General features: G+C 42.1%; 1 protein-coding gene across 3 annotated transcripts in view; it reads right to left on the reverse strand.

Moving 5' to 3' along the window:
* The window catches only part of LRRC39 (leucine rich repeat containing 39), a 200,631-nt gene that overhangs the window by 130,879 nt on the left and 55,897 nt on the right, over nucleotides 1-13,855 (reverse strand). For all 3 annotated transcript variants that reach the window (XM_078644464.1, XM_078644470.1, XM_078644477.1), the window contains exon 4: nucleotides 5,379-5,535. In XM_078644464.1, coding sequence (XP_078500590.1) covers nucleotides 5,379-5,535 — 157 coding nt within the window. The remainder of the gene's footprint in view (nucleotides 1-5,378; nucleotides 5,536-13,855) is intronic.

Here is a 13,855-nt window from a genome sequence, read left to right on the forward strand (position 1 = left end):
ATTGTTATAGCCATCCTAATGTGACATTCATGAAACTTTGAGGTCGAGGACATTTCTGTCTTTTCCTGCCAAGGATTGCCTTGCTTTGTGTGGTGGTTCCGAGCAGAAGTCTTGATAGTGCGGGGCTGCAGGCACTGTGACCTGGGGGCACTGTGACAGTTAGGACAGTGGGTCAAGTGTATCCAATTCCAGATCCAACGGAGGCTCCACTGTAGGAAATGTGGAAATTCCCCAATCTCTTACTGGGGCAGGAGAACCACAAGTTTGATGGGCAGACCCACCAAGAAACCCCAAATGAAGCCCGAAGCCAGCCCTTATAGGATTTTAATTTTAAACAAATGTTATTAATTTTACTTTTGCTCGAATAAAAACATATGGAAATATTGTTTGCCAAGGGAGATAAATTATAGGTCTACGATCAAAAATGTTTAATTCTTCGTGGCTGACACTTTTAGATCTTAACCAAAGTGGTTCGCTATAACCTTTCCAATCCTACCAAGTCTCTACTATCAATCTGACACCTTTTATCCATATGGGCAAGTTTCACTCCATGGGCATCAGTTTTTCAATTAAGACCATGATGATTTATTCAGGGGTGTCTGCAGTCTAGCAATATCTCAAAGGACTGCAATTAGCCCAATATATCATAATAATTTAATACAGTCGGGAGTAGCCTGGTTTTCCTATACACTTACCAGTAGCAGTTTTGTATCATTTAAAAGTGGTAGCCCTGAAATCAGTACTGCCTGTTCTTTTACTCTTTCAAAATGCCTGGATAGCGAGAATTGCCAAGTGATATGAAAAAGCTACCTGTCTCTCCATATCGTCTTAGGCATAAATCATCCTAAATTTTCCTATAATCTTTTACCTGTGAGCATGTGCAAAATATGTGTCTGGATTGCTACCTCTTTTTGGGTATATCTATGCCTACTCCAGTTTTCTGCCATCCAAAAGTCCCACCTCTTTTGCACACATTGATCTTAAACAATATAGTGACTCTTCAGTGGTAATTACCAGTGTCCTATATATCCAGAATTTTTGTTTTCAGTTAAAGGGTCAACACTTAAGGCCAGATGTAGGAGAGCAAATACCGGTCGGTAACGGCCGAATTCGGCCGTTACCGACCGGTATTTGGGTTTTCACATGTAGGGGCCATTATTTTACAGAATCGGTAAAATTACCGATTCGGTAAAATTACCGATTTTGTAAAATACCGAATCGGTAATTTTACCGATTTGGTAAATCCAAATGTAGGTGACACTCCTGAGAGTGTCACAGGCCCTTAAGAGTCGGTATTTTACCACCCAATCCTATTGGGTGGTAAAATACCGAATCCAGGTGTGCATGCACATCTGTGCATGCACACTGTGCAATGTGACACACAGACATGCCCTTAGGGCATGTATGTGTGCCACATGTCACACATGCCTTTACTTCGGGTGCTAGAGGGTGTCAAAGTGACACCCCCTGCACCCTTGCAACATTCGGTATTTACCGATTCGGTAAATACCGAATCGGTATTTCCCATTGATTCCTATGGGCTTCACAGCCCATAGGAATCAATAGGAAATACCGATTCGGTATTTACCGAATCGGTAAATACCGAATGTTACCGATTCGGTATTTCTAATTTAAAAATTAGCTACATCTCCCTCCTTAATATTTACCGATTCATAAATACCGAATCGGTAAAATTCGGTATTTATGAGTCGGTAAATGTCCCTCACCTACATCTGGCCCTTAGTTTTCTATTGTGGAGAAATCTCATAACCCTTCAATAGCCCCAATACATACCGCGTATACATGGCTCATTTGTACATATTTTATAGACTTCCATGTCTGCTAGTTATAATTGAATTCAATGTAATTTATTTACTTCTTTATGTACTCACCATTTGTAAAGCGCCTGGTTACACCCAACGGTGTGTTCCTGTGCTAGGATTCTAACCCCCTTAGAAGAAATAAAGAGAAAGGGAGAAGAAGAACTATGCCTAATAGCAGGAGCATGACACGAAGACATCTAGATAATCCCTGTTTTAAGGACGAAACAGCCTAGATTTTAGTCCCTTGTGAAAGGTCCTTTCCGTAGGTTCAGATCTCAAAATCAATGGCAAAGTGTTCCACCTTTTGGCTGCAAGATAACTGAGGACCAGGCTTCCAATGCTCGGTTGGTCAAGTTTATTTAACCACTTCTGACTCCAAACATCACCCAGTGTAGAGATACCTTTCAAGTTACACTTCCTCAACCCTTTCAATTTTGTCATATCTCTAAAATATTGCTCACCCACAAAGTCGTTTCAAGGTTGTGGTTTTCCACACCTCATGTGGTCTGGCACCAGCGGTGCGCTCCTATATCCCATTAAAAATTCAAGGACACCTCCCATCTTCAAGTACATCCATGTCTATCGGTGACAGTTCCTACTGTAATATAAAAGCTCCCTCATTGACTATTACTAACTGCGATACTAAATAATATTTGTGTAAATCCAGGCAAGGCAATTGTCATTGATATTATAGAAGTGCGGCATCACACAAAAATGTAGGGAGTGTCCCTTCGATGTTCTTGAAAAAGTTTCCTAATATCCACTAAGGGGTATTTTTTTTTTTACAGAGTTTTATATGCGCAAACTTCACCCGAATCGGGTATCAGAGCGCTTTAAATAGCACCAGTTGCGTTACATGAGGACACATTCATTTTTTTAAACTTTTTTGTTTGGCACGAGGAGATTAAGTGATTTGCCCAGAATCGCAGGATGTTCAGCGTTGTTGCCGAGACTCAAACCCAGTTCCCCAGATTTGAGGACAACCGCCCAGCCGTTAGGCCAACTTCTCTCCCCTAAATTATAAAGAGTAAACTAGGGAGGATAATCATTTTACAGAGGATCGCATGTCCCAATAGGGAGAGTGGAACCCTCTTCCTTTGTTTAACACCTTGCTCAGACTTCACCAGCTCCTTCATCAGAGTAGTGTCCACAAATTCTTTCCTCTCTTACGTGCCACATACAAATAGAAATCGGAAATGTTGCTTGCTTACCTGGAAAGGTAACTCAAATTTGGGTTTTGAGTTGCAATCTGTGTGTGGAAATGGTATCAACTTTGTTCAATTTTCTCAGAACCTTGTGTAGCTACCAAACACCTTAAAATGTAAATTACTCTTTGTCTGAGTTTTCTTTAGCTGCTATTTATATATAATAAGCAAAGAATACTTGTAACATTTATACATATAATATTTAACATATAAAACAAAAAAGTCCTCGTGTAGGTTAGTCAGGGTCACAATTGTGGGAGAGAAATTTGTAAAGGATTTTGGGGAAAGCATGATCTGTTGGGGAACAATTCTCTTTCAGTTTTGGGCTGTAACGTGAATGAGCTGCGGGTCAGAAGAAGGCAGCGCCTGGTGCTTCATTATTTGAGGGAGAGCATGAATCAAGTTATTTGTTGCAGTAGACCCATTTACTGCATAAGGGGTGCATGAACCGCTTGACAAAGCAAAGGTGGGTGGAGAAAGTAGTGGTCACAGATCAGCAACATTGCACAAAGGGATTAGCCATTCTGGTTATGGTGAATGCTGGCGTGGAAGTGATGAGATACAAGGCAGACGAAGGGGGGTGGTGGATAGTGGCAAAGATTAAGGTCTGGCATAGCCAGTATACCTTAGCTAGTTGCTATTGCCCTAATGTGGACGATATTTCCTCAATGAACCTCTGTGATGTGAGGCACAGGATAAGCGTAAAATGCAGGAATTATTCTTTTTATGTTAAGAAACATGGCCAGTATTTGAGGATTAATTATTTCCTTTTCACTAGTCCATCTGAGACCCTAGGGGCCTCATTTACAAGAAAGTGCCGCAGCGCTGCACCGCAAGCCCTTTGGCTGGGCCATGCTGCGGCACTTGCAAAGCACAAGGATGTGACATATTTACAATAATATGTCGCATCCCTGTGCTTTTCCCTGCGCAGGTGCACAATTGGCTCCCGTGCGCCTCGCAGGCACCCTTGCACCATGGTGGAAGGATGCCTGAGTCATGGGGATGATTGTTTATGTACAGGAAGATGTTCCTTTCTGCACATAACCAATTTGAAATGGCGTTTGTCAGCTTCCATGTGTGCTACATTGGCATAGCACACATAGAAGTTGCAAAATGTCATTTTTTAAATGATTGTTTATGTGCAGGAAGAGACACCTTCCTTTACATACACAATTATAAGAGGTGATTTCCTCATTCTATGTGTGCTGCAGAAAGCATAGAACATTTCTCCTCATTGCACCTCCCTAGGCCTCCCCTGGGGAGGCGTAGCATTCAGAAGCATTTACAGCTTTACGATTTCTCGTAAATCTGGAAATGTGTCAGGTTCCATGGGTGTTGTGTGGCAACAACCATGAATCGCCCCTTTCACGAAAAGTGCTGTGTGTAAAGGGGCCGTATTTACAAGGACAGGGAAATGCACCTACAAGGACAGGAAAAGCCATGCAGGGTGGCTTTTCCTGTCCTTGTAAATATGGGGCCGAAAATGCGCTGCCAGTGCATCACAAAAATTGACACACCAGCGGTGCAAGGGGCTTGTAAATAAGCCTCCAGATCCTCCCAATCCAACATGCTGACAGCTCCAGTGCAAAGGCAAACAGCAATGGTATTAAAGGGTAAGTCTGTCTTTTATCCCCCCTTAAGCAGAATTTATTCAATAGTACACCGTTCACTCTCACCCTGGATATCAGTTCAGATTAAAATAGTAGTATCCAAGGAATAAACAATGGTTCAGTGCAGTTTTTAGTGATAATAGAAAACAAATAAGCCCACTCATCTGAATTGAATGCCTTTTTAGTGCCAAGTGAAAGGTGTAGGTTTCCATACCATATAGGCATACTTCATGCATTTATAAATTCTTCTTAGGCTCAGTCTCATACTCATATGTATCGTAATTTGCCCAGATGTACAAGTTCCTCAATTACCCTGCATAGCCTATTCACTATACTTTTTGTCAAAAGCTTAGGTTCAATATATAGAGAAAAATCAGCCTATACAATCCACAATAGTCTTCCACTTTCCAGGCTTGTACAGCAGTGACCATATGCAAATCAATTTCACCTTCTTGCTGCTTCAAACATTTGCAGAACATGTTTCTGTGACAATGACCTACATGTTCCTAAATAATTCCATTTCAAGCCATTTGGGCCTGGTACCTTGTCACTTGGGAACTGAGCAATTACTTCAGACACCTCATCTGCCAGGCTCTGACAGGATTTACAACTGTGACCTTATAAAATTCCAGCAGAAGTCACATTATTATCTGGTTAATATTACTGACTTGCACAAGAACTTATCAAAAACTAATTTACTAAAACCAAACAGAGCAATGAGTTTGAAATTGTAAACTCACCAATTTCTTTGGGTAGCTCTGAAATAGAATTTCTGGATAAATCCAGAACTATAAGATTGGTAAATTTTGCGATAAAGTTGGGAATTCTCGTTAGATTTGTTCTGTGTATTTGCCATTCCTGAAGGTTGGAGAGTTTCGCCAAAGAAGGAGGTAGGTTCTAAAAAAAATAATAGATACATAAAACCAGGCACATACCTTATTTACAAATGTTTCTATTTCTAAGGTCATTGGAATTATGTGGCACTGCAGTACCAAACTATGCATTAATTAAAGGCTAATTATATGACATATTATACACATAAAGGCAAATTGTGCAACAAATTGTCTGGCTTTATTGTCTAACTAGACATTTTAATATTCTAATACAAAGGGGATTCAAATGATATAAAAATACACAAAAAAAGAAAACTATCAACATTCGACAGGTCTTATTTTAAATGGTATTCACAATAATTTTGTTTTATATGGAAGCGCATGAACACCATTTTATTAGGATTGTCCTTGTCTACATAGCAGAGTAAAACAGAATATTAACATTGCCTTTATAGTATTGCACTAAGCAGAAAACAAGCAACATGTACACACCTCTTGTAATAATAAAAAAGCGTGCCTCAGTTATTTGGTGCATCCAAGTTATGTTATAAATCTAGTCTTTAGTTACGAGATTAACTTGTAATTACACTACAGGGTACCACTTAGTATTTCTTTCTATTAAGAAACATTCTCTCCCAGTGTATCCCCCATTACCGTTTCAGACCCCCTAACACACTTAGTCACCTGCCCTCCTCTTCAGGTCTCCACACTCACCCTCCTCCCCTCTCCCAACACCCAGACCTGTTGGCACGCTTGGACGATATCTCCCTACAGCTGCACCGTCTCTCCCTCGAACTCCACAGTTTGAAAACCCCTTCACTTGAATATCTCCCCTTGTTAAGCCCCCTCCTCGCTAGTATGATCAGGCCCAAAGCCGCCGCCAATGCCACTGGCACACCTCCTTGCGACCATCCCCTGTCACCTACCACCTCTAAATCTGTTCCTCTACCTAACGCAGTCTATCGTCCAAGAAGCACGTCCGGTCTCACACCCAATGAAATCGACAATCTGCTCAAATCTTACTCGTCCAATGCGGTCCTTAACACAAACCCAAACGGAATAATCCATACCATTCTTTCTAACCCTAACAGAGACTCCTACCTCAACTGCAGATTCATAAATATTGATAACCTCAAGCAAGTCAATATCTCACAGACCCCTCCCACCCATAGTGCGGCTCCACTCAAATGCATACTACTTAATTGTAGGTCTGCTAGCTAGCTTCGACCTCATTCAACAGAATGAGATAGACATCATTATCATCACATAAACATGGCTCAACCATTTGTCCACTCCATTTCTTGACCTCTTGGTACCCCCCACCCATGACATAATTCGCCTTGACAGAGATAAGAAGCAGGGTGGTGGCCTAGCCTGTATACACCGGAGAACGCTTGCGGTCTCCCTTTCAGAGTCATCTTCGCCGGTAACATGCGAATACCTTTGTCTCAGCATCTCCTCTCACAATCATCTGGTTTGCAAACTACACGCATTCTACCACCCCCCAGGCGACAATCTCCCCTTCAGTGAACACTTAATGGAAATCATCTCTGGCAATGTGGACTGAGCCCAGTCTCACCTCTACCTGGGAGATTTTAACCTTCACTGGTCTAACACTAATGATCATGCAGTCTCATGCCTAAACTCCTTCTTATACGACCACGATTTGATTCAACATTAAGACCAGCCTACTCTCACTAAAGGGGAAACCTTAGACATCATAATCTCCAAAGGGCATTCCATCTCAGTGGATTCCATCATACCATGTGATTGGTCGGACCATCACATTATTTTCTTCCATATCAACTTGGAGGTTCATCGGAGTAAGACACAAAAAAACAAACCAAAGATCTGGAAAAGGGACCTCAGAGATTCCAATACAGCTGAACTAGCAACCCACTGTAATCAGGCCCTCTCTACACATTCAGACTTATCTGAAGTCCATGCTCTCACCGACTTCTACAACTCTTCCATTTCCAACATCATGGATTCTATGGCCCCACTCCAACAAAAAAATGCACCTACAAAAATGTCCAAACCATGGTTCAATGGCAACCTAAACTCCGAACGGCGTAATCTAAGGGCCATTAAACGGTCCTGGAGAGCCACCCCATCTGCTGACAATCTAAAAAACCGTAGAGCAGTAAGAAGTGCATATAAAAAAACAAATCAAGACAGCCAAGGCGGAGTACTTCAGAACCCAACTTAACCAAGCGGCGAATCGACCCAAGAAACTATTCGAACTGGTTAAACAACAATCGGTAGCAGCCCCTAACCAGTCAGATTCAGACATCTGACCTCCCTCTTGTGTTGATTTGGCTGTCTTTTTTACGGAGAAAACTAGGCTTATCAACATTGATCTGGAAGCCAGGAAGGCACTATTGCCACCCAATGAACCCTACTGGCCATTCTTGACAAGACAACATCAATTAGCAGGGGTATTAAGAACAACGCTTCCTGGGAAAACGTTGACCCTCTCAATGAAAATGATATCAAAAAGGTACTGCGGATTATCAACCCTTCTAATCACTTCAATGATCCGTTACCACCTAACATCTTCAAATTAGTTGACAAAATCACCCCCTTCTGGACAAAGATAGTCAATGCTTCCTTGTCACAAGGCATGATCCCAGAATGCCTAAAAGAGGAACAGGTAACGCCTATATTAAAAAAATCCAGTCGATAGTACAGATCTTAACAACTTCCGACCTATATCCAGTATACCTACCCTTGCCAAACTCCTGGAAAAATGCGTCCAGTCACAACTATGTGCACACATCGAAAATTACCACCTCCGGACCAACATCAATCTGGCTTTCGTAGTGGACATAGCACTGAATCGGCCCTCACTCACGTGATAGATGATATCTTAACAATGCTTGATCGAAATGAATCCTGCCTCCTTATCCTACTTGACCTTTCCTACGCATTTTACACTGTCAATCATGACAACCTCCTATTCATTCTGGAGCATAGGATGGGCCTTTCAGATCAGGTGCTGCATTGGTTTGCGTCCTTCTTGCAACACAGAACCCAAAGACTTAAAGCGAACCACTCACTCTCCCATCCATTCCCAGTCAGCATGGGGGTTCCCCAAGGATCCTCCTTATCTCCTGTTCTCTTCAATCTGTTCCTGGAACCATTAGCTAATGTTCTAAATTCCCTGGACATTAGGTTCCATATGTATGCAGGCGATACCCGACTCTATCTGAAAATCTTCTCTCCGGAGGACATCACTTCACTCAACTCTACCCTCCTGACTACCCAAAATTGGTTGACTAAGAACCACCTCCTGCTAAACACCTCCAGAACAGAATTCCTCCTCATTTCTCCTCCGGAATATACTCCTAAAATCGACCTATGGGTGAACCAACTAACCGCCTTCAACTGCTCCACCCGCATCATAGACTCAGCTAAATCCCTAGGAATTACTATGGACAAGCATCTGCATATGAAGTCTCACATCAGCAACGCGTGCAAGGGAACTAACCACCTTCTAAGAACACCCAGGAATCTGAAACCTTTCCTACCGCAAGCAGATTTCACGCAAGTGGTCCAAGCACTTGTCCTACCGAGACTTGACTACCGCAATGCCACGCTATGTGGACTCCCTAAATACTCTTTGGCCCCCCCTAAAGGCCTCACTGAATGCAGCGGCCAGATTGATCACGTGCACCAAGCGAAATACACACATCTCTCCGGTTTTAAAATCACTAAATTGGCTACCCTAAGAAGCTAGAATCCATCTGAAGATTGCCTGCCTTTCACACAAAGCCCTCCACTTCAAAACCCCCACCTACCTCACACAAAAACTAGAACTATCTGGAGGAGGTAGATTGGCAAGGAGTGCCAATTCCCTCCTCTTGAAACCACAGATCTTCCGCAAAACAAGAACTTGCCACCGAGCTTTCTCTGGATCTGCTACTAAAATCTGGAACTCTCTTCCACCCAAAATTCTGAGGATCTCTTCCAACGCCGCTTTCACATTGGAAGCAAAAAATTCCTCTTGAAGAAGTTCTTACCTTAATAGAAGGGGCAATATATATACCTTTCTTGTACTTTATTTTCTGCCCGAAATGCATCGGACATTGTATAGTTTGATTCATTCCTGTATATGATTATTATTTGGTAGTGATTATTATTCCTGTACATGATTATTGTGTTTGTTTCCCTTAAATCATTATGTTACTTCGTCTTGCCCATCCGGCGCTCACCCAGGTCTGTAAATGTTCTATTAGATGTTCACCACTTGATCCAATGATTAGTAGAAGTCCCATATCATTCATGTTTAGATTTTATTAGGGTATTGACTATTATTCCTGTATATGATTATTCACTTGCTACCCTTATATCACTACGCTACATCATATAGCCCCCTCCTTGTCCACTCGGCTTATAATTGAATTGTTATGTGTGAACTATTTGATCTTATGATTATTTTACTACCCATGGTTGATTCATGATCTGATTGTTACCATTCCCTATAACTGTAAAGCGTTCTGATATCCTTCGGGATCTAGTCCGCGCTGTATAAAACTTTATAAATAAAATAAATAAATAAATTGTGTTTCTGTCCCCCAAGGGTGACTTTAGGATCTAAATATTAGACTTTAAAAAGACAAGCAGCACGGTTGGGATCCTTCTAAAGCAGTGGTTCCAACATTTTTTACAACCACAACCCAATTTTTAAACAACAAACTTAGCTTTAATGGCCATAAGGCAGACGATTTTTTTAATGTAACTAAAGCATTGTGTGCTAGTGCACCATCATTTTCAGACAGCAAATTTTCCATAAAAATAGCCACTAAATTTGAACTGACATACAGTTTTACTGTTATATTGCACACAAATGATAAAGTGTGGAAATCGTGTTTCAGTGAACATTTATCATTTGAGCACCACAGAGTATAGTGTCTTGATTTGTTTTGATCCTATTAAAATCTTTGTTTCCATGACACCTCAGAATTACCAAAAAAGGTGCTTTGTTTTTGCTTTCCAAACTGCTGGATGTGTAAAGGTCATTAACAGGTATGGACATGTTGTGTGTTACAAAAATCATGACATCCAAAAGCTTTTCCTTTCCCACACCTGTACCCCAGCAAAATTGTAGCATAATTCACTTTACTTTTCTTTCGCTGACTGCAAACTGAGGAGCTTGCAAACACCAATGCCTATGTAAAAATAAAACAGCAGCAATTTGTCATAGCCTGACCTTTGACCTCTGTCTTTGAAGCACAGCAAATGTGAGAAGACAAATACAGAATTTAAAGGCATTTTTTATTCAATACTTGGACTTTCGTGACCCACAGTTTGAGAAATAATGTTCAAAGCTTACATGTCCTCTTTCTCTGTCAATGTGTGCCTGTTTGCGTACACTGCCTGTGATATAGACATGATTGTTTTGTGAAAAACAAATTTTCATGAAAGAGAAAGATTCTTTTGTGTCTGAATTTCATGTAAGCATTTAGGGGCTCATTAGGATTGCGGTTTTTCCGCATCCTCTGGGCCGGCGGAATCCACCGCCGGCCCGGAGGATGCGGAAAAACCGCAGCGGACCCACCAAAGATCCACCACCACATTAGGATGGCTGGTGGGTCCTGGTTTCCGTCCGCAGCTTTTCCGCCGCGGTTGGCTTACAACCGCGGCGGAAAAGCTGTAATATGGTGACGGTGTCTCTCAGACACCGTCCACCATATTAGGATGCACAGAAAGAAATGCTTTTACACGGCGGATATTTCGCCGTGTAAAAGCATACGGTGCTTCACTGCGGGGGCCCGTTGCGGGCCCCCTGGGTGAAGGGGGGGTGGTGCACATGGGGGGTACCTATGGTACCCCCCTGCATATGTATGCAGCAAGCGGCTGGCACCGCGCGGTGCCTGCTGCTTGCTGCATACCTATGCAATGTATGCTTTTTTAACATTGCGGCGGGTGCAGCTTGAAGCTGCACCCGCCGCAATGTTAAATATCCAGGATGTGACCGCCAGGGTGGCGGTCACATCCTAATTTGCACGGAGGGACCGCCGCAGCCCATGCGGACGGTCCCTCCTACTCTAGGGTGGCGGACGGACGCAAGTCCGTCCGCCATCCTAATGTGCCCCTTAATGTTGTAGAGAAAAGTAATTTCTAGTTCATTAATTGGTGATGTTGCCAACATACTGCAATTGCAAATACCAGGGGTGATGCCTCAGTGGAATAATGCATTCACTACAATGATCTGCAGCCTTTCTTCCTTCCGAGGTCTATAAAATGAGTATAATTGAATAGGGCACTATTTAACATCAATTATTTCGTTGCCACGGGACCCTCCAGGGTAAGAATGTGCTTTACAAATACAAAATATGTTATGACTGCAATTATGTTATGTTATGACTAAATTCATCAATCAACAATTGAACAATGTCCAGTTTACGTTTGCGAAAGTGTCAAACACAGTGTTTGCAGCAATGTTAAGAACTTTCCTACTGTAAGGGTTAGAAACTAAATGTATTTTTGTCTAAAACATTATATAAAACATGATTATGTGGCTAGTGTAGCACATTCATATCAATATGGAAAAGGACACTTCACCAAATCCTGTCTTCCCAGTAGCACCGAGAATAATGGAATTGCTGTTGTCACAAAACTTTGGTTTAAGAAGTAGTATTCGTGGTGGTGCGCGCGGCGGCGGCAAGATGGCTGCGTCCTGAGGAGGCTCTACAGACTCGGCATTCTCCTTGCAGCGAAGGGACCTTCATTTGGCTCTGTTTCCGTTTGCCTTCAGCAGCATCGATGTCGGAAACCGCCGGGATCATTATGGCGTGTTTTCCGACCACCGGCGCATGACGATAGGTTTGTTTTCATCATTTTTTCACTTCTGTTTCTTCAAGCCTGTTGTCGAGGCTGCCATTTTACGTGCCTGGAACGCAGTGAACACAATTTTGCCTCACAATACGGAGCTTATTTGAGCAATGCTCCTTAAAACAAAATGACATTGTCAGTACTGTCGCTGCCTGTTTTACATATTGCCATTTTGTGCGCCTAGAGCAGCTTGAAAATATTTTGCCTCATGGAAAAGGGCTTACTTCAGAAATGCTCCCAAAACTGAAAACGTAGCGATATTGTTCATATTGGTTCCTCCTCTTTCAAGGCTGCAGACACGCATTTGCTTCAAATAAGGCACACTTCTGATGGAGTAGGCGTTTCTTACTCCTCAACACCGTCAATGCTGTCTGCTTTACATATTGCCATTTTGTGCGCCTAGAGCAGCGTGAAATATCTTGCCTCACAAAACGGGGATTACTTAAGCAGTGCTCCCAAAACTGAAAAAGTTGCGATATTGTTCATATTGGTTCCCATATTTCAAGGCTGCAGCCACGCCTACGCTTCAAATAAGGCACATTTCTAATGGAGTAGGCGTTTCTTTCTCCTCAGCACCATCAACATTGTTGCTGTTTGCTCTGCACATTCCCTCCTGTTCTATTTGGTTAATAACTGATTTCACCTTGTGGGCATTGATATTGAGGTACGCTACCTGCTATCTGTAGTACTCACACCAGTTTCAATCTTTTTCTTCCAACGGCTGATACTCGCTTCAGTGTCTTGCCCTGCCCCTGGACAGACTTTTACCATTTCTTATCCTGTCCACACGCGCCTACTGAACTTTTCTACAATATACTGGCTACGTTTTCACAGCCTTTTTCTATACCTGGCGTCAATCTAGCCAATTTGAACCAGATATTCAATTTTTTTGGGTCCTTAGTGGGTTGATCCCTTTCTTTTTTCTTGTCTGTGTGCTTAAGTTATTTTTCTGATTGTCTCATTATTATTCTGACATGGATCTCACACAATATAATAAACTACATAGCACCTTTGGGACTGTTTCTGTGGGCCGGAAAGACTCTTCAACCAACAAAAGAAAACGTCTGAAGAAAGACCCCTCTTCTCCAACTAAATCTCATCTTCCCATCACGTTAGAAGATATAATGGATGAACTGCGTCTCTTCCGTCCATTTATGTCAGAAACCACTACCACTCTCCAAAGAATTGAAGAAAAATGGTCTGGCTTGGATATGAGATCATCTGATGTTGAACAAAAGATAAGCGATGCTCAGGATGTCATTGCAAAAGTTGACTCTCTTACCAAGGAAGTAAACCAACTGAAGAGAGGATTTGGAAAATCGAAATCGACGTACCAATTTACGAATCTATGGAATACCGGAGGGTTCAGAGGGATCTGACATAATTTTCTTCTTGAAAACTCAAGTTTTACAGATTGCTGGACTCCCAAAGAATGTTGATTTTAATATCCAAAGAGCTCACAGATTAGGGCCTCAAAATGCATCCTCAGCCACCAAACCAAGAGGTATCATCGCCTATTTTTTGCTATACTCCGACTTAATGACTAT

The sequence above is a fragment of the Lissotriton helveticus genome, chromosome 1_1, assembly GCF_964261635.1.
Source record: "Lissotriton helveticus chromosome 1_1, aLisHel1.1, whole genome shotgun sequence".
NCBI classification, from domain to species: Eukaryota; Metazoa; Chordata; class Amphibia; order Caudata; family Salamandridae; genus Lissotriton; species Lissotriton helveticus.